The sequence below is a fragment of the Phlebotomus papatasi genome, chromosome 2, assembly GCF_024763615.1.
Source record: "Phlebotomus papatasi isolate M1 chromosome 2, Ppap_2.1, whole genome shotgun sequence".
Taxonomy (NCBI): Eukaryota; Metazoa; Arthropoda; class Insecta; order Diptera; family Psychodidae; genus Phlebotomus; species Phlebotomus papatasi.
Window position 1 is genome coordinate 49,202,599 of NC_077223.1, and position 24,870 is coordinate 49,227,468.

Here is a 24,870-nt window from a genome sequence, read left to right on the forward strand (position 1 = left end):
TTTCCCCGCCAATTCAACAGCTTGAGAACAGTCACCACGTGCTTTTGATGACGCTATCACGTCAAACAGTGTTTTGGTTGGAGACGCTTGGATTCCTTGGATTCTTATCATTTTTCTCTCTAAAATCATTGTGAAGTATAAACCTTAGACAATATGGGCAGAAGAGGAGGACGACCAGGAGGAAAATTTCATGGGAAAAAGCGTAAATTCCCAGGAAATCAAGCAAAAACTGCAGAAGAAACCGACGAATCGGAAAATATTCCCAGGGAGATGGTTAACGTTCAGGAAATTGATGTTGGGATCACAGAATACGTTGGAGATGCTCCAGGATTTACAGGAATCATCAAGTGCAAATATTCTGACTTTCAGGTCAATGAAATTGACTTGGAAGGAAATATTGTAAAATTAACAGACATGTCGTTACCACAATGCCCAAATGCTCTGCCCGAAAATACTGAAACTGACCAGCAGGACTCCCTCTTGTCGCTCACAACAACTGAAAATCTTAACAAGCTTGTCACTGATGAAAATCCCGATGGGTTTTATGAAATAGACGTGACAAATTTGACAAAAGATGAGAGAACAAAGATTCACTCGAGTATCCGGGAACATTTTGGAAGTTCTCTATTATCAAATACCATCACCAAGGATGAGAAGAAAATCATCAAATGCTTCAAAGCTAATAAAGCAAGTAAGTAAAGGGTTTTAAAGGTAAAATGATAAAATGGTAATGCCTTTTAATTTTATTAAAACAATAATTTTTTTGCACTTAGAACCTGAGCGTGAAAGACATCGCTGGCTGTGGCCTCATCAGTATATCTATTTTGTGGTACACAAAACCAATCTCGACACCATGAGAGCTGCCACATTCCTCGCCTACAACATGGGGTAAGAACACTAAATGAGATTCCGAAGAATCTCGCCTACTATAATCCTAACAAAATCTCATGTCCTCCGATCGTGCTCAAACTTTGCCAAAATGTGTTTTCCCACCTCCTGGTCACGAATATATATCGCACTTCCACGATTCAAGTGGCACTTTCAGCATCTTGATGTTTTAAGAAAGAAACCCTCAAACATGAAAGCATTAATTTAGATCTTTCAATTTCAGCTTCGTTTGAGTTCAGCCAAAGCAATGCGTAATGGCTTCTACACACTAGAGAAATTTATGTCCATAATCATTATCATCTTTTTCAACCGCTTATTCCTAATGGGGTCGCGGGCCCGTGACATCCAATTTAGCAACCCACGCTTGTCGATCCTCCGCCACTTCAGGAAAATGTTCAGGTTCGATCCCAAGGCGTTCCAAGGCAAGATTCTGAATTTGATTCAGCCACCTTGTCCTAGATCTGCCCGAGGTCGACGCCTCCTCACAATGGCTTGCATACCTTTTCTGGGGAATCAAAATCAGTGTGGTTGCGGTACCCAACGGGCGCGTCCCAGGTGGCGGATAGGGAATGGCTGTAATTGGTTCTTGTACTGGCGTGTAGTTTGTTTGGAAATAGCTATAGGCACGTATCGGCATCTTTGCGTCTACGAGAAGTCCTTAGTGAATACTAAACCGCGGACCACCCCAAAATCCGTGTCTCCTGGGAAAAACGCCTTTGCATCAGGTTTTCACCCTGTTGTCACACTAACCTGTCAGCAAAACAAACAGAGATATTGCGTACTACGGACGGCCGAACCGTCCGTTAATGAAAAAAATCATTAACCTTTTAATTAATTAATTGAACAAATCGGGTGAAAATCAAGCTTAGACCTTCAATAATTCCAGATGGCGATTTTTTCGGTGATAGGTATCTGGGGACGAAATATTCAGCTAGACTACCTCCAAGACATATCCAAAAATGAACGAAATCGTCAGGGCCAATTTTTTGCAAAATTAGAAAAACCTCATTATTTGCCTATCTTTAGGGATAGGGAACGCATTAAACGGGTGGGGGGAAAACTAAAGAGGTTGGGTTCGAGATAATGTCATTTGAGAAGGGGTCATCGAAATATCGGAAGTTGATATCTCTTACCGTTTGAATTTTATATGGGTCAAAAAACTGAAAAAGTGCGATAAACAGTATTTTCAAAATAAATCTATTACCGTTACTTTTCCGATCCATCACCGATTGTGACCGATGCAGTCGGGTTCAGAATTAAAAGATCTTTCAAAAATGTCCAAATTTGTCCAAATCCGTTGAAAATTAGGCCCCCAAGGTGGTGGACTTTTGACCTTGAATAATTCAAGATGGCGATTTTTCCAGTTATAGGTGTCTAAGGACGAAATGTTCAGCTGGACTACCTCCATAACATATCCAAAATTGAACGAAATCGTCATGGCCAATTTTTTGTAAAGTCAAAAAACATGTTTTTTTGGAAGAGATAGAAGGGGTGGGGGGTAATTTGGGTAAATTAGTTAGATAGAGAATGTTGACTTGTGGGGGGGGGGGGAGTCACCGAAGACCGGAAGTCAATATCTCTTACCGTTTGGCACCTAGGATGGTGAAAAGTTAAAAAAAAGTCGATTGTGGAAACTGCTCTCTCTTGAAGTTCGAGCAGTTAAAAACAACAGAGCCTTAGATGACGGACGGATTGTACCGGAAACAAGCTATGCGGGACAATGAACAAGCTGTTGCTTAAACCGCTGGTCCCGGGGTCGGAGGGCAAGGAGTAACCGAAAAGGCTCTGGAGTGATTTATGTCCATATTGAACCAAATTTCCTACGCTTGTGTAGGAAAAACTCTTCAATATGAACATAAATTTCTCTCGTGTATATAGGCCATAAAGGCCTTGACAGACTTGAGGATTAGCCGAGAGACGGCTTAGTGTAATAATATTCAAAATACAGTAGATTCTCTCTCAATCTCAATTGGGCATTTGGGGCAAAATGTTATCCGAATTATCGAGTGATTTGGGCGTCAAAGTCATTGTAAATTCCTGAAAAGGTGCTCAATTATAAAGAATCACGATAAAATAAGAGGAATTTTCAACAAAATTCTTCGCCCGATTGAAAAAGAGACGATTGAGCGAGAGTCTACTGTAATGGTTAACTCTATCCGGACCACAACATATCCAGCGAACGAATTTCAGTAAAACTCACTTTATTGTAAGTCTTAGTGGTCAAATATGATACTTTTGTAGAGAAAGAATTTTTTCCGCCTCTGGGAAATAAGAAAACTCATGGGTACTCTCGTCCCCAAAAGCACGAAAAGGAGACAAACTTCAATTTTCCAAAAGCCAATAATATCAATGTTGTGAATTATTTTTGCGTGTCAAATGACACCTTTACAATGTTGATCACTAAAACAAGAAGAATTATTGACCAGTATCTTCTGAGATGTCCAAGAAGTGGTCAAGAAGACACCAAGTTCCTGCTTGCCAACAGATTCCTCAAAATATTTCACACAATAACACTTTAAAACACATTTCTCTCAAAACTATGTTATTGCAGACACATTAAGCTTTCTCAAAAACATAAAAGACACTTTCTGGACAATCAGAATTCACCAAAATCCGGAAGAATAGGAAAAACTTCCTTGAAAGCAATCTCCCTCGCTGCCAAATGTCAAAATTATCGGCACTATTGGCAAAAATTTCGCTCCCGCTTGGAATTTTGTTACAAGGTTGGTGTCAAAAAGCAAATGGCGGACATTGGCGGGATAATCTTACATTTGACCTCTAGATTCTTGAAGACGAGAATACCCATAAAGTTTGAGCAAGTTTTTTGGAAATTTAAGAAAAAATTATTTTTCGAATTTATGCAATCTGTAATTGTTAGTTATCATACTTATTGTCCCCGAAAGGTTTTTCCTTATTCTGGTCTAGAAATATCAAAAAAGTCACAATATCTGCAAGGAAGCAGAAAATCGAAAATTCACGATTTTTGACCAAGAATATCTTAGCTCAGGAGTTAATTGAGATCCTGCAAAAAATATCCTAGATTTGGACATCCTTATAGTTTGTAATCATACACAAGAATCGGATTTTTATCGATTCTAGATAGTCTAAAAATTTGTTGTTTCCATGGGTACCCAAGAGTCCCAAAGGAGACGAAAGAGTTAAACCATATTTGTATCATTTTCTACTAAACCGTCTCTTGGTTTAAGTTTTAAATGTGTCAAGGACCTAAGACCTAAGTCTGCTATCGCCCTATCATTTTCCGTAGCAGAGTTTGCTGAAGTATAGGGAGGGGGGGCCTGTGTACGTAAAATAAGTAGACAGCGCTCTTAACGATACCGTCAATATCACCCGTATAGTCACAAGATGCCTAATGAGTACGGCAATGGAGAAACTATCCTTTAGCACGATTTGCTCCACGACGGATGAGGCAGCAAATTATCTCCTGTAGAGAGATGTCCAAGGTTCTTTCTGCACCAAAGTATCTTCTACATGATCAAAAAACCAAGAATAAAGCTGAAGTCTCGTAAGAGCATTTACCACTCTGTCAAAACGGTCAAAACACTTGACAAAACTCTAGAGGACGCCAGACTCAACCTTTGAAAGAAAATCTTTCCATCAGATTCTATCGAACTAAGGAGGAGCCGGGAAGGCCTTCCTCCGGGTGATAATCAAGACTGGGTAACATGAAAGTCTCCCAATCGTTTAGGAAACGGTGTAGCGCGTTCGAGAGACAGCAGGCGACCGATGGGGATTCTCTGAACGTGACGCACTATTTTACTCTAGAGCAACTCAAAGTACCTCCTACTTGTGCGTGTTTGTTCGTCGTTCTCTTTTTGTGAAGTTGGGGCTTAATGTCGACAAGTCCGCTTGCCATCGTCGTGTTTGGGCAAGACAAATTTTGATTTTGATCAATAATTTCAGTTCTAAATCGTATTTACATGCAATCCGAATTTGCTGACGTTAAAAATATCACCTACACTAAGCTGATCTAGGCTCCTAAACATTTTTTTTTTAGAATCAAACCTTCAGCTATTGCTTATGCTGGAACAAAAGACAAGAGAGCTCTAACGTCTCAGATGTTTTGTATAAAAAGAAGGGAACCATCTAAAATCCTTGAAGCAGCTAGAAGGACGCAAAATATACTTGTCGGAAACTTCTCATGTCGTCCTGACGTCCTCAAATTGGGTCAATTGCGTGGGAATCGCTTTCGAATAGCTCTGAGAGAGATTACAGTTGATCGAGCTGTGATTGAAAAGTCGTTAGAAAGTTTTAGGGAAAAGGGATTTATCAACTACTACGGATTGCAGAGATTCGGAAATTCCGCTGTAGTTCCTACCTATTCCATTGGAAAGGCCCTACTGAAAGGAAATTGGCAAGAAGCTTGTGAATTAATATTGAAACCCCGTCCCGGAGATCTTCCGATCATGCAACGTGTCCGGGAATGCTGGTGGACAACCAAGGATGCACAGAAAGCTTTGTCCTTAGTCAATTCAAAGGAAAAAAGCATCGAATTGGATTTGTTGAGAGGATTGGCTCAACACGGAGCCAATAATTACATTAATGCTTTAGAACAGGTGCCAAGAAATGCTAGGCTCCTGTATATTCACTCCTATCAGAGTCTAATCTGGAATCAGGTAGCTTCTAGGCGTTTCAAGATGGGAATGAGTCCTGTTCAGGGCGATTTAATCCTTCGGGAGGAAGCTTCTGAAAAGCTTGATGACTTCGATATTATCTATGATGAACCGCAAGATGATGATCAAGAACTTCCACAGGAAAAGGTTCAAGAAGAATCAAAATTCAAGAATATGGTGAAGAAGCTCACGGAAGAAGACGTAATTTCTGGAAATTACTCAATTTTCGATATTGTTTTACCTCTTCCCGGACATGATATAACATACCCAGAAAATATATGTGAAAAATGGTATCAGGAACTCCTGGCTGTTGATGAACTCTCATCTGAAAAATTGAAACAAAAAGTCAAGTAAGTAGGGCAGACTGGGGCAAAAAGTCACAAAACGGATATTTTATTTTTTTTACAAGCTACCCGAGCACCTCCAAAATTTCTAATTAGCACAGTTTTATAGGAAATTTACCGCTCTACAACTCTGTGAAATTCATTTTCTTCTATTTTATAAGGAAATATATTTATCGAGCCGTTTTCTAAAAGATAATTTTGTGATCATTCTCAAAAATGCTGGGGCAAATAGTATCAAACATAAGATACTATCACATTTTGATTCGCTTTATTACGGGATTCCGTAAATTTAAGTAAAATACCTAGATTACAGATTTTCATAGGAAATTTTTATTCTTTTACGCCTTTGTAAAACACCGTTTTCTCTATCTGAGCGAGAAAAGCGCATTTTAGGCTATTTTACAAAAACACACAAAAAACTGAAAATCGTTTGACCACTGCAAACAACAAGCGGCGACACATAGCATTGACGTTTCTTTTCACCGTGAGACATCAGAAATTGTTTCGGTTTTTGTTACTTTTTACCCCAAGTGGTCGTTTTTAATAAAAGGATTTCTGGAGAAAAGAATTTTTGTAAAATTCTAAAATAGATAGCCAATTCGTATTCAAAGAATATCCAGATAATTTGGAAAATATTCACCAGTGCATTTAATTTAATATAAGTATAATTGATATCTTCTGCACGGAAAATATTTCAAAAATAGGGCTAAAAATTTCGATATTTTTTTATTTTCTAAATTCCTTGTTCAAATTCTAAGAAACTTACGACATTGAAGAAGACCTATGGAGGCTAGGGGAAGTGTGCCAATTTCGGCCAGCTTCTAATTTCGGCCACTTTGAGTGTAATTTCGGCCATGGAAAGAAAATAATTAAAATTATGTATGTTTTCTTCGAATAGTCAATGAATTCATTTTGCTTTTAAATATTTATTCATTTTAGGATGTATTAACACTAAGACCGTTAAATTTTAAGTATAATTTGAATTTAAATTGCGTTACTAATGTGTGGAAAGAGTCTTACAAAAAATGTGCTAGATCGATTGTGTTTCTAGCAGTTAGTGAGCGCAAATAAAAATATAAAAGTTACCATACAATGGATCCCTGGGCATATAAATATTAAAGGAAATGAGAGAGCTGACAAAGCAGCTAAGGAAGCAACGAAGGATCGGATATGTATCGAATGTAGCTTAAATAGAAAAGAGGTGGACAGAACAAGAAAAGAATTCATGTGGAAAAAATAGACAAATTTGTGGAAAAAAAATTGTGAAACTAAAGGAAAATTCAACCATGAAATCAGACAGGGAATATTAGAAAAAAACTATGGTTCAAAAATATAAATTTAAGAAGTGATCAAATAAAAATAACCCAAAAGATTAGAAGTGGACATTGCTGTGACAAGAAGTTTCTAAAACTAATAAAAAAGAGGACACAGAATTATGCGATAAGTGCGAAACCGTGGAAGATATAAATCACATAGTGATCCAATGCAGAAAATTTAATGAGATAAGAGAAAATTATAAGTGCATTAATAATGAAAAAGTGAGCATAAAAAATATTCTTAAAATAGCAAACGAAAAAACATATAAAGAGATATACAAATATATCTAAGAAATAAAAGTGAGCATATAATAATTCAAAAACTGTGATCATATAACAATAATAAGTTATATAATAAATAATAATAAGTGATATAAAAAAAGAGTGATAATAAATAAGTGATAAATAAATTAAAAATATAAATAAAATAAAATAGTGAAATCGAGTGAAGTAGAAGTACATGGAATAACGGAAAGTTTAAACTTGAACTAAGTGAACAAAAGTGGCTGTATGGACCCGAGTGAGTCCCGTCAAATCATTGCTCTACCTGCCGATTTTACTCGGAGGTTTTTTTGAATTTTAACGGTATATTCTAGTACATTCAGAGAAAATCTGCAGATTCTCGGCAGAATTTCTCCCTAGAAAATCTGCATAACCTCCATTACTTCACAAAAATATTGTTGATTTATGAAGAAACTGTAGAAGTTATAAAGAAAATTGTATGCTCTGCTTAACAAGCATTACCGAGTACACATTTTAGATAAGTAAAAAAACTGCGAGCAAAAATACTAATTTCTTAAAAATCGCCAATCGAATGATACAAAAACACGAAATTTTGGTCGACACTCTGTTTAAAGTTTTCACTTCACTTTTCTCTACTTGTAACACGGCGTCGCAGAATTCTTTATTTTATATAAACACCGTGATATCACTAAGAATAACTCTATAGAATTTTGCAAACTTCAGTGAAAAATTTTTCCATCTCTTCTGACACATCTTGTCTGGAAAGTCTGGAATGTAGAAAAAATCTACAGAATATCTACAGAAATTCGTCTAGAGATTCGTCAGAAAATCTGCCGAAATATTCTGACGAATTTTGTCCCAAGCCCAAATAAAATTCGTAAGAATATCTACAGAATTTATCTGCAGATATTCTGTAGAGGTGTAGATTTTCTCTACAGAAATCTTAAAGATATCTGCAGATATTATTTGACGGGGTCCGACAGCCTTACATAAAATAAAAGAAGAACAAGAAGTTTCTAGCAGTCTTGTGATTTGTGGTGAATTGCAAAAGGTTTTCCTTCGGTGTTTTTTCATGAAAATTGATTAGTTTTCATTAAAGATTGTTTCTGTTTATGTTAATAGTGAATCAATCTTTAAATTTCGGGTGAAATTTCCCAGCTGGATCCTGTATTTCGCGTAAAAAAGTATATACTTTGTGAGCGTCTCTCCGGTGAGGTAGTGTTGCCTATTCCGGCAATATCTTTCGCTTTCCTAAATTTCTTATTCATTTTATGTTTTTTTTTTTCAATTTCTGAGTTCTACAATGCCCAGAGAAAAATACCATTGCTTCTATGATAAAAGATGATGTGGAAAAGGCCTTGGAAGAGTTCAGGAAGGGCAAATTTCTACGGGAACCTGCGCGTAAATTTGAGATGCTACTCTTCAGGTCTTCAGGACAAATTACGCGGAAAATCTCAAGGCTTGTGGGTCATTAAACTCGTTCCGTTTGACGTTTTGAAATTTTCTATCCGTTGCGTCACAAAAGGTGGTCAGAAAAAAGGTGGCCGGTATTTCACTCAAAGTGGCCGGAATACTACCCAAAGCAATGTCCATATTATTATTAATTTTTCAATATTTTAGGAAGTTATTCAAAGAAAACAAAGATGATAAACTAGTCTTCAAAGTTCCACACAACCTTCCCGAAAAGGAAGTTACAAAAAAAATCAATATTAATTAAAAATATTGCATTTCAAACTTAGGACTTCGGTGCTTATATGCAACTATGCCGAAATTTGGCACACTTACCCTATCTATGGAAAAAAACTTAAGCCGCTATCTTATTTATCTTGGAAGATATTGAATTTTAAAATTTTCGATTTGTGACTTTTTGCCCCAGTCTCCAAGACCAAGAGTATGCGCTCTTCGATATTTGTAGTACTTTTCCAATCTAATTTATATTTTTTTTTAGAACTTATTCCCTAGGGGGTACATATAGAAAATTGATGGCCAAACCTGATAATCTGTCCTGGCGCCTGATGAAATATTCAAGTACTAGAGACCTCCTTATTGCCTCAGACATTGATGAATTGAAAAGCAAACAATTTCCCGAGATTGCGACAGGAGAAAAAACAGCTTTAGTGCTGGATTTCTGTCTTCCTTCTTGCACATATGCTACAATGGCTCTCAGGGAAATTCTAAAGACAGATACTTCCACAGCAGCTCAGATAAAGCTGAATCCAAAGGAAGACAGAGTGGACAGAGTACCAGAATCTGCCGTTAAAAGGAGCAAGATTTGAATTTTTGTACTATGTCGCGTGTGTTCGCCACAAGAGGGACAAAATATACGTCAGATTTTGCAGTGAAATATTTGGTTGCTCTTCAATTTTCTTAAAATTTTTAACTAAAAAAACATGGTTTACATCCATTTTCCATCAAATCTAACAGAGGAGGAGTTAATGTTGCAGACTAAATATCAGAAATTGAAGAAAAAGGTAAATATTTTACGATTTTTGGCTATTTTAGAGGCTGGTTGTCAATGGGATTTTTTTAATCAATGTTTCGCTTTTTAGAAAAAGGCACTGCAGGCTCTGAAGACACCAAAACAAGAACCAGAAAAACCATTAATACCCAAGAGGCCTGCTGATGCCCGGGATGCAAGAGAAGTGGCCAGAAAACTGATTAAAAGTGGGGCAATTCAAGCGATCCCTAAGCCTCAATCCAAGCAAGATCAAGTGTCTTTCAAGCGGCCTAAAGGGCAGGAAAGGAAGCGGGTAATGCCAGAAAGCACAGCAAATGTGGCATCTTATCAACCCTTCTCAGCCACTCAGAGTACAGAACCTGGAGCACCTCCTGGAATAATTCCGGATCCTGAGAAGGAAGTTGTTGGACGTGTGCAGAATCTCTATCAGCAATTGGCTACTGAAAGGGATCGAGAAGAAAGAGGATTGGTAGATAAGAAGGCCTTGGAGGCACCAGTAATACGTCCGGATAAGCCACGTACAGGGAATACGATTTATGTGTCCGGGAACAAAGTAACTGAGGATTTCCTGAAAAAACATTTCAATTCTTTCGGCACAATTGTCAATGTGTCCATGGAGATAGAGAAAGGACGAGGATTCATTACGTTCTCGAAGCCAGAATCCGCCGAAAAAGCAATCAGTGAGATGCATGGAAAGCCAGCTGCTGGAATTCAATTGCAAGTTCAATTGGCTAGAAGACAGCCACAAATAGAGCCCATCAATGATGCTTCTTCATCAGCAGTTTGGTCCACATTGGCTGCCAGTCACTCTCAGAAGGGTAGTCTCAAGGATAAACGTGAAATGGTTAACTATGGTGACATTTTCTTAGAATAAAATAATATTGTCCTGAAAAACCCCAAAGGAATTTATGGAAATCAGCAGCATAATGCGAACAGGTAAGAATTAAATATTAAAATAATTAAATTCAATATTTTTATTTGAAACATTTCCATGTGATTTTCACATTGGAGCACAAAACACGATGATTTTCTTTCTATTTTCAATTATTCTGACCCCCACCCCACCCAATTTTTTTTTATCACTAAATGAAAAATGATTTTGTGCAGAAATTTTATAGAGTGCAGTTGCTTAAATAAAAAATAAATATGATTTACCTCCAATTGCATTTCTTTGATCACAGGATTTTCAGTTTTTTTATATTTATAAGAATTTCAAGAGAAATTGTCAGTGGATATAATGAAATAATAATTAAAAAAACGATCTGGATATTGATATTCGATTTTGGAAAAAAAGAGATGGCAAAGCATTCGAGCTTTGCGGAATGCTCGAACTCACGAGATAGAGCTCTCCCACTGAGAGAAATCCGAAAAAGTTAAAATAACATTCCGGAAATGTTAATTTTACCCTATACAGTATTGATCCGAAATCGGTGTAAATATTACCCTTTTCAGGTGTATTAGGGGTTAAAGTTACCCTTTTTCATGTTAATTTTACCCTTAAAAAGGTGTAAAATTAACATTAAGAAATGTTGATATTTTTTACACCTAAAAAGCGTTGAAGTTATGAGGAAAAAAAGTTAATCGCACCCCCGTTTTTTTTCTCAGTGCCTCCGTGAAATAATTTTTCGCATGATCTTTTGGTCCTTATTGATTTACTAGGGATCAAATTGATTTATAAATTACAAAAGTATTTCAAAATCAAAAATTGGTAAATAAATGATCATTTTAGATTGTTCTAACATGAGTTACAAGCAAATGAACAAACAAAAAATGAAAACACAAGAGTAATAAGTCACTGACGGATATTTAACCGATTCGATAAACTGATTTCAAAACCCGTTAAACTTTAACTTTCGAAAATTCAAGATGGCAATTTTTTTAAGTCATAGGTATGTTTGGACGAAATGCACGCCTGGACCACCTCCAAAACACATCCGAAAATCATTTAAAAAAAAAAGCTTGGGCCAATTATAAGAAAAACGAAAAGACATGGTTTTGGAGAGGATAAAGGGGAGTAGGGGAAAATAAAAATTATAATATTCCTTTGGTATGCTTATGGGGGGCCCTCCGAAGATCCCAAGTTCGTATCTCTTACCGTTTCGCCTCTAGATGGGTAACAAGTTTACGGTCAGAAAAAAAAAGAATATTTAAAGAAGATTATTTACAGGTACTTAATTGATTGATTACCAATTGCGACCCATGCAGTCGGGTTGGAAATTTCAAGACCTTTCCAAAAAATCCAAATTTAACCAAATCAGCTGAAAAATAGACCCTCAAACTAGTAAATACTTCTTCTTTCAAAAATTCAAGATGGCGATTTTTTTTAGGTCATTGGTATGTTTGGACGAAATGTCCGCCTGTACGGTACAGTAGAGTATCTAGAGGGGTGCGAGAGGGGCGGCCCACCCAGGGCGCCGGTTTTACTATTTTTTTTAATCAAATGAACTGTCGTGAGTTGCCTCGTAGCTCACACTCTGACCCTTTATTTTTGACATGTTGAACTAAAAAATATTGTAATAAAAGAGACTCAGAGACAATGGGGCGCTACTCTAATTTTCGAAATGCATCATTTCTTTTAATCTTTCAAAATTTCACGTTGAAATTAAAAAAAAATTAATTCCTTCAGAATTTCTAGAGAGCCCCTCTGGTTCTCAAAAAGCAGTTTGCCCTTATATTTTTGCAAGTTTAGTGTTGAAATAAAAAGCGACATTTTAAATTTTCCAGGCTTTCTCGGGCGCCAAGGGCTTTCTTGACGCCCCTCTGGCTTTTAAAATGCATATTGTCCTTATATTCTTTCAAGATTTTGAGTTGAAATTAAAAAAAAAATACTTTAAAATTTTAAGTGAAGATTATTCTGAATAGACGCAGAATTCAAGCATAAAATGGTTCAGATTATGCATAAATTTCGCACTTCTCATATTGTGCATAAAATCTGCATAGCTCAAGCATATGAAACGGTTTATATTGTGCTGAAGATACGCACAGTTCAATTACAAAATGTATAAGGTTGTGATAAAAACCGGTACAGATCAATCATAAAATTGTTAAATTTGTGCTGACAATACACTAAGTATAAAACGCCCAAAAACGTATTGATGATCTGCACAGCTCAAGGATAAAACTGTTAATATTGTGCCGAAAACACGCACAGCTGTTAAACATAAAACGGTTAAGATTAAGACACCTGTTAAAAATTTAGATTCAATTTTGTTTGAGCTATGCAGAACCTGTGCTGAATTTCAACCATTTTATTTTTGAGCTGTACTCGCTGTACTGGTTTTGAGTATCATCCGTTTTAAGATTTAACCATTGTGCATGTTTTTAACACATTACCGTTTCATACTTAAGCTGTGCGTGTTTTCAGAACAATTTTTACCGTTTTATACTTGTTCTCCAAACATATATAAGCTTATCAATTCCATTTTTTACGGGATACCCCTTAACGACCAACGTGAAAAAGTCTCACGAACTTATGCAATCATCCGATAGGTTAAATATGGTTATTTTTTGTGATGCTTCTGCATTCGATGTAGGACCTGCTAACCTCCCTCCCGCCCTGATTGAACATTTTTTCCATTCTAAGGGCGCCTTCGAGGTACAACCGCACCCCTCACATAAGTACCTAGATACTCCACTGCCTGTACCACCTCCAAAACATATTCAAAAATAAAAGAAATCGTAAGAGCCGTTTCCTATAAAGCTAAAAAAACATGGTTTTGGAAGGAACGGAGGCCGGTGGGGGAAAAAGATAAAAAAAACGTCTAGAGATATCATTTTTTTATTGGGGGTCATTGAAGACCGAAAGTTGATATCTCATACCGTTTAAGCTCTAGGATGGTGACAAGTTGAAAAACACTCGATTATATAATTGCTGTCTCTTTGAGTTCGAGCAGTAAAAATAATAAATAAATAAATAAATAGTTACAAGAATCAACTAGAATCAATGTCGGTTGATTCCACTAATTACGGAGAATTAAGAAAATTAAGTTTCTTTAAATAATTTGAGATTACGAATCAACTGCACTCCATACCTAAGAAAAATTGTCTGCTGAAAAGCACAATAAATGGTGAATTGAAATGTGAAATGCACTGTAGTCCTGCGTCTCACTTGGGCATATTCCCATTCCCAGGAGCATTGAAAAAGTCCCAATGATGATGGTGTACAGTCCTATCGCCACCTCCCATGCAAATCAAGACAAGACTAGCCATGAGGACAATGAGGAGCATTGCTACCACATTAACCTCATTACGATTTTCCTCCTTGACAACAGTTGCTCGCACCATTTGCAGTATCTGCCTCACAGATCTGCCAGCTTGAGAGCTGCAGGCTTTCAAAAACTGCCCTCCAAGGTCGATGATACTGTCTTGAGAACGTGACCTGTGACGACTTCGCGTACGCGATTCCCTGCCGTGATCTTCGTCTTCTGAAGAATCCCTATGTTGTCTGTGATGCCTTCTGCGTCTATGTGATGTTGTCGGAGGTTGCTCGTCCTCATCCGAAGGGTCTCTCAAGCGATAAAATGAAGCAGGTGGCAGAGAATAGGGGTAGAATTCTGATGGAAGGTGGTAGTAGCCGTGAGGAGGTGGAGGCCGTGCAGGAGGCTCTTTCTCAAGCTCAGGATCTTCATGAGTGGTGGTTTGTGGGGCAGAAACTGTAGATGGTGCTGGCATTTGACTCCTAACACGATCCACAATCTCCTCAATTATACCCTTAGGCAATTCTATGCTCTTCACCACAAGATTCCCGGATTTACACTCAAGATCCTGGGTGCTAAGGGATGAACCTTCAAGTTCAGAAACAAATAATCTTCCAGCTTGTAGTTGATTGACATTCAAACGATCCACACTGAGATCGCGCAATTGAAGATTGCCTGAAGTTTGTTGAGGAATCAAGGATTCCCCAGCCGAAGACTTTCGTCTTGGTGGAGGAACTGGTGGAACATCATCTTGCTGCAAGACATCAATCACCTGTTCTAGCCTTTGAGCACATCTTTCAAGTTCTGCTTCAACTTCATCTTGCATTCTTCTCGTTATTTCTTCTTGTTTCTCACGTTCATTTTCTTCCTGATTCTCCTGACGGTCTTCCTGGAGACTTTGACTAGGTTCTGGGATGGTAGCTTCTATATTAGACTCAGTTTCAGCCAATATCTCTACTGGTTGTTCATTTAGAATTTCTTTCAAAAGTTTTTCTTCTTCAACTTCAGTCCTAGGTTCTTCTAGGACCTCCCTACTATGTTCCTGACTTGGTCTAATTTCGGAAGAAATAGGTTCATCCACAGGCTCCACAGACAGTGTGGCTTCTGTAAGCATTGTGGGAGTGGATATTTTTCTTTCAACTACAACAGCGTTAGGGGAGATAGGTCTGCTTCCAGGTGTCTTGGGTCTATCCAGAGTAGAAGCCCTTGATCTCTCAGATAAACTTCTATGATTACTCTCTCTAAATCTCTGCAATCCTCTTGATAAACTCTGCTCAGCTGCTAATTGTTGTGCCCTCTCGAGTTCAGCTTCTTGCTCCTCCTTTAGGATATCCTCTAAAGTTTTGCACTGGCTAGGCGTGATTGTCTTCATATCGCTCGTAATTTCCAATTCTTCGCAGCAAAAATCATCTGGAAGAGGGTCTGTTTGAGTTGATACCTCAACTTCTTCAATGTTAAGTGGTCTAGAATCACTCATAATTCCACCTCCATCACGATCATCATCAGGTTTATCATCTTTCTTATATTTCTTGGGTCTTTTGAGGGAACGTTCGGGACGCGGTGGAGGGGGTAGTGGTCGCTCCTTCATCTTTTTGATAACTTCTCCAGATTGAAGATCTTTATGGGAATCCAAATCTTCAATCTCTTCGTATTGTGTTGCGTCTGGGGATGGACTCGTCAAAAGTCTGGGAAATATAAAAAAAAATAACTATGAATAATAAAATTCATGAAATTACCTTAAGGTCTTTTGGACTTACTTGAGTTCTTCTCCAAGACTTGATACAGACTTCGTTCTAGGTGGCCTGGACGGAGCTATGGTGCTATAGTTCCTTTTAGGACGAGCTGGAGGTGACACACTTCTCTTGGGCAAGGGCATAGTAGCAAATTGGTTTTCTGCTGGAGACTTTGAAGCTTTCTTTCGACGAATGGGCGGTGGTGGTCGTGGTGGAGGTTCCTTCTTCACTACGGCATATCTGAAAAATGAGCAATGAGTAAAGGTTTCTTCTATTTTTGCCGTTTTATTTACCCGTTGTTTCCTGTTAAGTCCAATTCAGTTCGTAGGAAATCTACAATCTGGACATGTGTGTCTGAAATAAGTGACTCTGCTCCGTGTGAAGTACGATCGTCATCCGTAAGTCTCGATGCTTGGGATCGAGATCTAGATCTTGGTGTTGGGATGGGTGTAAAATGTTCAGGGGTCGCTAGTGGGACTGGATATTTGTGTTCTGTTCGGTAGACAATTACCTATAATAAAAATTAATTATTGAGTAGTAGTTCAATAGTACGCGGAACCAGGGCAGAACGGTAGCCAGGAATTGAATTAGGCAGCTAGTTTGTCTTACGAAGGAATATTCTGGCTACTTAGCCCCGGTCTCCCTTAGGTTTTCTATAAATTGTTTGCCTACATTTTCGTCAGTATCACCGTTGGCGATGAAATTGTTCGACACAGATCTTCCCGCCAGGTTATCCACATAGTTAGAAACATCCCTGGGTAATGGTCTATGGAGCTTTCGGCGTCTTTTTGGCGCTTTTGGTGGTGTCGGTGGGAAAGGCATACGTTCTTGCATATCAGATTTTGGTTCATCTTCATCGTCAATATACATATCAGGCTGATCTACACCTTCTATTTGGTCATTATCGTAAAACGAGCGAGTTTCTGATTCATTGTAATATGCATCAGTTTGTGGTACAATTCGCTCATCAGACTCGTAGCTCCGATGTTTTCGAATTGGTTTTGTGGGAGGATAGGTTCCAAAATACTCTTCATTTTCCAAACTACTACGATCTCTGTCTCTGACTCGTCTTGGCTTTTTCGGAATATCGTACCCATAGTCAATAGGTTCGCTGTTCAGATCAACGTCCTCGTCATAGTAGGGTGAATACCTACCTACTTGAGCTAACGTATTCATAGGAGTTGTCAAGCCCTCTCGAATAGCTGAACTAATGTACTCCCCAATTTGTATGTTATCCTGAGAGATACCCTTAGATCTTAAAAAGAATTCATCGTCATCTATTTGCTCAATAACCCCTTTTCGTGGTTCCTTGGCCTCAATTGGGATTGAATTGTTGTCGAATTCAAATTTTTCACTGCCTTGCAATGACGAACTTTGATTTAAATTCAAGGATCCAGTCCATTTTCCAGCACTTTCCTCAGAAACAAGATCCGAGTCTTGATGAACCAATGGAAGCCTTTGCTTGAATTCTTCTTGTCGAGCCAAAGATATTTCATGTATTTCCCGATTTTCCTTATCAAACTCAGCCAGTTGACGCTGCTCTTCGTTGTCTACAGACTGTTCTTGTTCACTCTCCTGCCTTTGACGTGAAAAATGCTGCCTCATACGCCTTTCTAGTGAACTTTCCCTTTGAAATTCTTCATCTTCCAATGAGTATTGCCGCCTTACATCACTATCTCCATCTTCGGGTACCAATGAGTCCTGTTTAACAACAACACTCTTTGACACTGTGGCAAATGTGGGTGGTGGTGGAGTTCCTGGCCTCTCTGATTTCGTTACATCAGTTTTCTGCTTTCGCATCTTATCAAAAATTCTGGGATAAGTTGCAAAATCAAATTTCTTTTTCATTACAATCGGAGGTTCATTAGTTCCTGAAGTAGAATCTCCTGTAGATGCTGTCGATTCTTTCATAGATCTAGTTCTTCTAAGCTTCAAACTGCTGAATTTTTCAGGAATTCTAAATTTTGCCATAGTGGGACGTTCTGGGAGTGTGATTTTTGTAAACTCGGGCCTTTTGAATTCGATTTTTGTGAATTCTGGTCTTTTGAATTTGGGCATCTCTGGCTTACTAACTTTCGGCATATGAAGATTCTTGAGTTTTGTAAATTCTGGGGCTTTGAACTTTTTCCTTTCTTTAGATTTAGGACTTCCATTTTGAGTCTTTTTCATACTACGAAGCTTTGACCTTAACTTTCCTGCTTGATTCCTAAGCTTTTGTTGCATTTGTCGTCCACGATCTTGAGCTGAGCTAAGCATAGTTTTCTTACGACTCCCTCTGTCGAGAGGAAGATCTTCAATAGCACTTGAATCTACAGCACTCGTATGAAGTTCGCCGTCTGTCCTAGATTCAGGAGTAGCGCTGGTAAAATATCGTTCTTCAATATCCTTCTGAATGTCATGAACACTCATCTCATCATCAGCTCCTTCTTCTTCAGTTGGCACTCTGAGGAGTTTACGTTCATGCGAAGTGATGCTTGAAGTTTCGGAGGCAGGTCGTTTAGCTGGCTCCACTTCTACATTTTCTTGCCCTCCTACAGCACCTTCGAGTTCCTCAGTATCGGGATCCAATCGAATACTCTCATCAACAGGCTGTCCAATCGGTTCGTACTCATGATCACTGAAATTGTACAATTTTCATAAATTTAGGTTCGTCTTGAATATGAGGCTAAGCAAATTAAAACTGAGAATGTTAGCTTAAACATAGTCTAGTATGTCTAGTATGTATAGACTTCAGGAAGTTATAAACCTCACCGGATGTCATAGTTTCGGTCCAATCCCAAAGCAGCTCGATTGTGCAGTTGAAACTTAACTTGGCTCACAACTTGATCAGTATCCCTGAAACCTGCTTGATTTTTTTCTACTTCAAAACTGACTGTCTTCATTATTCTTCCTGCACTTGGGAAACGATCAACTGAACTCCTAACACTTGATGGTCGATCCTGGGAACTGCTTCGAGACATTGTATATGCCTCGCCATATTTCATCCCCACGAATAGATCCCGATCATTCGTGATGGGTAATGTGCTTGGGGGACTTGGCATGATAGGTTCTTCCGCTTGAAACTCCTTAAACATTGGCTCAAATCCAAGATTTGCGGTTTGGATGGGTTCATGTGGGAGATCTGAATGTTGGTCTGAGTGAATGAGCTCACCACCCCTTGAACTAGGTCGCGAAGAGATCGTTTCCGTGTAGTAGTCTGTACGAGAGGATGGTCTCGATCCCACTGGGTTTATTCGTTCCGGAAGTAGAGAATCACTCTGGAAAAACTGACAAGCACACCGTACTTCGGGTACTGTAGCTTGCGCACTGTCAGCACGTGAGATTGTAACAGGTTTCACACGTGGTGATGCTCCCACGGAAGCCGATCGAAATCTTGATGACATTCAGCGGAAATGATGTTTCGTCTGATGATCTCACTTTTTTCTCAACAATTCTCAACTTTTACCAAAAGACTAAAGTGATCCTCTTTACGTAACAAATTGCTGTTTTAAAAATATCACATTGAGATCGAGGAAGACACGCACGAGATCTATTTAAGTGCGAAATTTAGCAAGTTGCAAGCGCACGCAGGTATTATACTTTCTTCCCTTTATGCACTGATCTAATTTTGGAGATTGACTTCGAGAATAGGTCCAGGCCCCTTATTTTTTGTCTACTTGGAATCACAATCTCGCATTCCCATAAGGTCACACACATTTACCAAGATTCACGGAGAAGGGGCATTCTGGTTTCCTTTTCGTCTTCTTTTCGAAGAAGGAATTTAATAGCTCACGAGACGTTCATCTCTGCGAATCCTAATTGCCACTGATTCCTCAGCGAAATCTCTTAGACACTCACTGAAATTACCCACAGATAAATTTGTTGCATGCCATTGAGCTATGGGCTATTTTGGTCGAGTCTCGATTCGCCACATCTTGGCAGTGGTCACACAAAATCCTCTCTTTTTTGTTTTCACTTTGTCGCTATAATATTTTTCGCCTAAGGAATGAGCATTGCGCAAATTCGTATCTCATGTTGCTAATTCTTTAGCCACGTTAGGGGTCAAACGACAGTGGATGGTTTTCAATTTGTCTTTCTAGTTTTTTAAATACACTCAATTTTTTTTTAACTATTTCAAAAAACATCATTTCCATCGACCGTTCTTATATCTGTATTTTTCGATTCTCGAAATTTAAACGTTTTTGACTTTGAGTTATGTTCCAAATTGATCATATTTTAAGTAAAAATTACTGGGTATCAAAACCAAAATGCATTTTTTTGAAAATTCACAATTTGGACAGACAAAAGTATTTTTTTTTTTATAAATCCATCTAAGAAGAAAATATTGAGGAAATCCAGAAAATAAATTAAAACTCGTAAATAGAAAAATAGAAATATGAGAATGGTCTATTAAAACCACGAAATATTGTGAACAGATTAAAATCGTTTAAAAAAAATCAAAAAATTATTAGTGTTTCTCTCAAAATAAAAAAAAAACAAAAACACACACATTTCATAAATTTTAATATGGCTCAGAACTTTTTACAGAAAAAAAGTTATTAATTAAGGGTAAAATCCAATCACAAAATTCTCACCTCATCTTGGACCAACGACTGTTCACTGGAACATTTAGACTGTCTATCTCTATATCTTCTTTCAAGAGGTCAGGATCATCTTCGGTGCTTGGAGAGAATGTCACACGTTTGTCGAGGGATGGGGAAGCTTCAGTCTTTAAAACAGACTTCAATTCAAGATCGCCCGATTCTTCATTTTCTGGCTCATTAGTAATAATTTCAGGAATTTTTTCAATTTCTTTTTCCACATCTTTTGTGGCACTTTCAGTGACTTTCTCAACAGTATTTTCAACATCACTTTCCTCAACAACAGCCTGAAGCGTGGTTTTCCTTTCGTCATCTGACGAAGCTGAGTCAATTGAGCAGATAGGGGCTAACATTCCTGTTGTGGATTTTTGTTCCTCTTCTGAGCTTTGTGTAAATTCTTCAAGGGGTTTCCTCTTGTACTCCACTTCTTCAAGAAGTTGTTTGTCTTGAACTGTCAGTGAGGTCCGTAATTCCGTAGGGGCTATTATATCATGAAGAAATGTAGGGTCCATTGTATCTCCTGTAAGTATTACTACGGGTTGATCTTCTGTAGTAGGTTGAATATCTTCATAGACATGTTCTTTCTGGCGTCTTGGCATTTTTTTCTTAGGTTCTTGGTCTTCAAGAACTTGGTCCTTTGCTTCCGAAGGCACAGGAAGTTCTATTATTTCATCCGGGGTTACATGACTTGATGCTTCATCTCGTCGTCGTCTAGCTTCTCCTGGGGATTCATCAAGTTCAACAATTTCTACAATATCATCACTTTCTTGACGTTCTTCATAAGAAGTAAATCCTTTATGTCTCGTTTTTGGGGATTCTTTAAGATTGAGAATTTTTTGTTCTTCCTCCAATGTGATCCTATTTGATTCTTGTAAAGGTATCTTCTTAATTTTTTTCCCATGAGTCTTGGATAATTGTTTCTCAGCCATGGTCTTAAGTTTGTCAACAAGTGGATGGCAATATTTTACTTTCTTTTCTGATGATTCAGCTTCGTGATCTTGAGGAATGGAGGTTTTTTTACGATCAGTTTTAAATGATCGCTTAAGTATACTTTTTGGGCTGAAAATCTTTTTGAAACTCCTTTTCTGAACAAGAGGTTCTTCCCTAGATGTTTCAGAAACTGCAGAAACTTCGCTAGCTATCGATTCTGTTACTATTGGAACAGTTTCATCTTCAAGGATATCAGGGTAACAAAAATCTTGAACTGATTCACTTTCTGTTTTCACTATTTTCTCTGTTGAAGATGAATCTAAAAGTTTCTCCTCAAATGATCTGCGATTTTTGGGAGATGATCGATATCTAAAAATTACTTCGGGTTCATCATCTGGACCAAGGGGTGGTTTATACAGATGTGTCCATGGGTATCCGCCCTAAGGATGAAAAAAAATACGTATTATTATCTCGATGTGTTCCAATTGACGAATATTGTGTCCTTGAGTGAAATGAGAACAAGACACTAAAAGTTTTTCAAGATAAAGAATCACTAGAGTTACATAAACACATCTGTCTTGGAATTCACATCGCAAACCATCATTCTATTTTTGTTTACAGAAATGTACCTCACTCTTGAATTTATGGTATTTCGCAAAGTAAATGGAAAATTTTTATTATATCTTAATTGGCTGAAATGCACATAGGTAGATGAGTCAGTAAGGATTTACTAATTGATCTGATTAATTAAAAGTCACCAACCTGTTGTTTGGCACGTCTAACGTCTTCCCAACGGTATGTCTTTATTGGCACTGGTGGCCGATTGTCTTCTTGATGATGATCTTCCTCGTATAGACTGGCAATTTGAGCGGAAATGTCGCACTCAGGTTCCTGAATTTGTTCTTTCTGTTTGTCCAACTCTGAAGTTTTTTCTTCAGATATTTTCTGTTCTTCAAGTTTTTCTTCACTCTTTAAATAGTCTGGGGTATTTTCAATGATGGGTACAGTATCTTCAGGACTTGAAAGGTCTAATAAATCCTCTATATCTACTTCCTCTTCAGAATCTTGCAGTATTCTCTGAATCACTTCATCGTCTGTTTCACCTCCAAATGATTTTGATTCTGTTGATTCTGTTGCTATTTCTGGAAGTTCTACCACAACATTGTCTTCCTCTTGTAATTTTTTAATTTCCAATTCACTCACAAATTCACCCTTTTGTGCTAAATCTTCACTAAATTTATTTTCTCGCTGATGTATTATTTCACATTCTTCCTCATTATTTTCTGCTATTTGTGTGTCCTCAATTTTTTCCACTGTCGCAGAAGTCTCCACCACTGTTTGATCCTCCTCGGTTTTGTCGATTCGTGTGACTAATCCTAGATTTTGCTTTTCGAGTACTGTCAATGACTCCGTCTCTCCAGCGCCCGGCAGAGACACTGAAATGATTCTCAAAGTTAAATGATCCTCCTCAGATGATTTTCGGGTGGAATGAGATTGTGTGTGAGAAAGAATAATACGGGACGATAAGTGTAGGGAACAGTGGGGCAATTAGTGTTTGTATAAGTTTCAGAGAAACTTTGTCCGCTACTTTACAGAAAAGTTTTTTTTTTAATATTTCTTGTTTTGAAAAATTCTCAAAACTATACAAAATATTTGCTTCACTGAAAGAAATCCGAAAAATTAAAATAGCATTCCGGAAATGTTAATTTTACCCTGCTGTATTGATCCAAAATCGGTGTAAATATTACTCGTTTTAGGTGTATTGGGGGTTAAAGTTACCCTTTTTCATGTTAATTTTACCCTTAAAAAGGTGTAAAATTAACATTAAAAAATGTTGATACATTTTTACACATAAAAAGTGTTAAGATTATGAGGAAAAAAAATTAATCGCACACTCTTTTTTTCTCAGTGTTTGTAAATGCAAATACAATATCTACAACTTTGTGAAAGCGTGGAAAATTTATTTTTTTTGTTCTTTCCTTGCGAAAGGAATTTTAAACTAGTTTGGTTTATATTTTAGAGCTTATGAGTTTTAAAATTTAGTGATTAAAATTTAAAAAATCACAAATTTAAAAGGCACTGTGCAAATGAGCAGTAATAATTAACTTTGGTGAACCAGAAATCAAATTGGGCAAATGGAAAATAAAGACTTTTTCATTTTATCTGCAACCATCTTATAAGTGCTAAATTTAAGAACTTGACCCATTTTTGTAAAGATTTTTTCCTGACCAAAATTTCATATTTCATGCCTCCTGCACACCTTTCCGATCAAAAAAAAATCGTAAAATCAAAATTCACATCTTTTTCTGGCTCAAACGTTTTGCATATGTCTATTTCTATCTTTCGCACTTGAAATTGGATTGAACTAAATTTAATTTGTTGTGACATTCAAAATGAGAAGAATGCACAAGAGTGGGATAGACATATGCAAAATATATGTAAAGAATGTAAATTTCGATTTCATGAAATTTTCCTGATCTAAAAGGTGTGCTGGAGCCATTAGAGAGAAGTGGGACACCTTTGAAAGTGGGGCATCTTTGAAATAAGGATTTTTCTCATAGTTTTATCGTGATATAATTTTGGTGCACAAACAGAATAAGTAGCTAAATTACACTATGATATGGCTCAGTTCCATTCAGTGGCGTATCTAGACACTTATGCAGGGGGTGCGGTTGTACGCGAAGGCGCCCTTACCACGGTAAAAATTGTTCGAGCGGAGGGTTTTACTGTTCATCATTATCATTGACTATACTATATTCCTTGAAAAATTTAACTTTTAATTTTGAGTTTAACTGGTTTAATTTTGAAAATGCACTGAAATTTTAATTATTTTTAATAAAAATTAAACGCAAAAATGGAAGTACTCAATGCTCATCAACAGTAAAAATCAAAATTTTGAAAAATAGTATTTTGATTAAGATTATTTTGAAAACATGCACAGCTTAAGCATGAAATGGTTAAGGTTGTACTGAAAACATGTACAGCGGTAAGGCTTCTTAAAACAGATTATGCTCGTCAAAACTGGTACAGCTGAGCACAGCTCAAGAATAAAATGGATAAAATTGTGCATAAGTCCTGCATAGCTCAAACAAAATTGAATCTAAATTTTTAACAGTTCTCTTGATCTTAATCGTTTTATGTTTAACAGCTGTGCGCGTTTTCAGCACAATATAAACCGTTTTATGCTTGAGCTATGCATATTTTCAGCACAATTTTAATTTAATATTTTGAAGTATTTTTTTTTATTTCAACTCGAAATCTTGAAAGAATGTAAGTGTAAAATGCTTTTCAGGAGCCAAGAGGAGCGCCATGAAAGCTCTGCAACAAATTAGCCGCCCCCAAAAAGCCCCTGAAGGAATTTAAAGTGTCCCTTATTATTTCAACACGAAACCTTTCAAAAATATAATGGCAAAATGACTTTTTAGAGCTTTATGGGCACCAAGAAAGCCTTTAGTACAATTTTACGCCCTAGAAAGTCAGGGAATTAAAAAAGCTTTTTCTTCAATACGAAATTTTTGATAGATAAGGACAAAATGCATTTTAGGAGCAAG

At 37.4% G+C, this 24,870-nt stretch overlaps 4 protein-coding genes across 6 annotated transcripts in view; 3 read left to right on the forward strand and 1 right to left on the reverse strand.

Annotated features, from left to right (window-relative positions):
• Window positions 1-9,766, forward strand: LOC129801488 (pseudouridylate synthase 7 homolog). The gene is made up of 4 exons (XM_055846596.1): window positions 1-691; window positions 774-888; window positions 4,904-5,869; window positions 9,371-9,766. Exons 1-4 carry the CDS (start codon window positions 154-156, stop codon window positions 9,696-9,698), a joined length of 1,947 nt encoding a protein of 648 aa, XP_055702571.1. The 5' UTR covers window positions 1-153; the 3' UTR covers window positions 9,699-9,766.
• LOC129801571 (negative elongation factor E) lies at window positions 9,728-11,041 on the forward strand. The gene is made up of 2 exons (XM_055846785.1): window positions 9,728-9,893; window positions 9,972-11,041. The coding sequence occupies exons 1-2, from the start codon at window positions 9,813-9,815 to the stop codon at window positions 10,752-10,754; spliced, it is 864 nt and encodes a 287-aa protein (XP_055702760.1). The 5' UTR covers window positions 9,728-9,812; the 3' UTR covers window positions 10,755-11,041.
• LOC129801501 (cytosol aminopeptidase-like) overlaps window positions 10,771-24,870 on the forward strand; it is a 39,754-nt gene continuing 25,654 nt past the window's right edge. The window contains exon 1 of the mRNA XM_055846613.1: window positions 10,771-10,816. The gene's annotated coding sequence lies outside the window, so the exon portion shown is untranslated. The remainder of the gene's footprint in view (window positions 10,817-24,870) is intronic.
• LOC129801446 (titin) overlaps window positions 10,840-24,870 on the reverse strand; it is a 19,823-nt gene continuing 5,792 nt past the window's right edge. For 2 of the 3 annotated variants that reach the window (XM_055846508.1, XM_055846507.1), the window contains exons 2-7: window positions 22,082-22,755; window positions 20,384-21,759; window positions 16,482-18,426; window positions 16,103-16,320; window positions 15,834-16,049; window positions 10,840-15,761 (exon numbers count right to left, since the gene is read on the reverse strand). In XM_055846508.1, the coding sequence (XP_055702483.1) occupies window positions 13,985-15,761; window positions 15,834-16,049; window positions 16,103-16,320; window positions 16,482-18,426; window positions 20,384-21,759; window positions 22,082-22,755 (6,206 nt within the window). In that variant the 3' untranslated portion in view covers window positions 10,840-13,984. Of the gene's footprint in view, window positions 15,762-15,833; window positions 16,050-16,102; window positions 16,321-16,481; window positions 18,427-18,560; window positions 20,286-20,383; window positions 21,760-22,081; window positions 22,756-24,870 lie in introns of those variants that run through there. The other variant, XM_055846509.1, reaches the window with a different exon arrangement.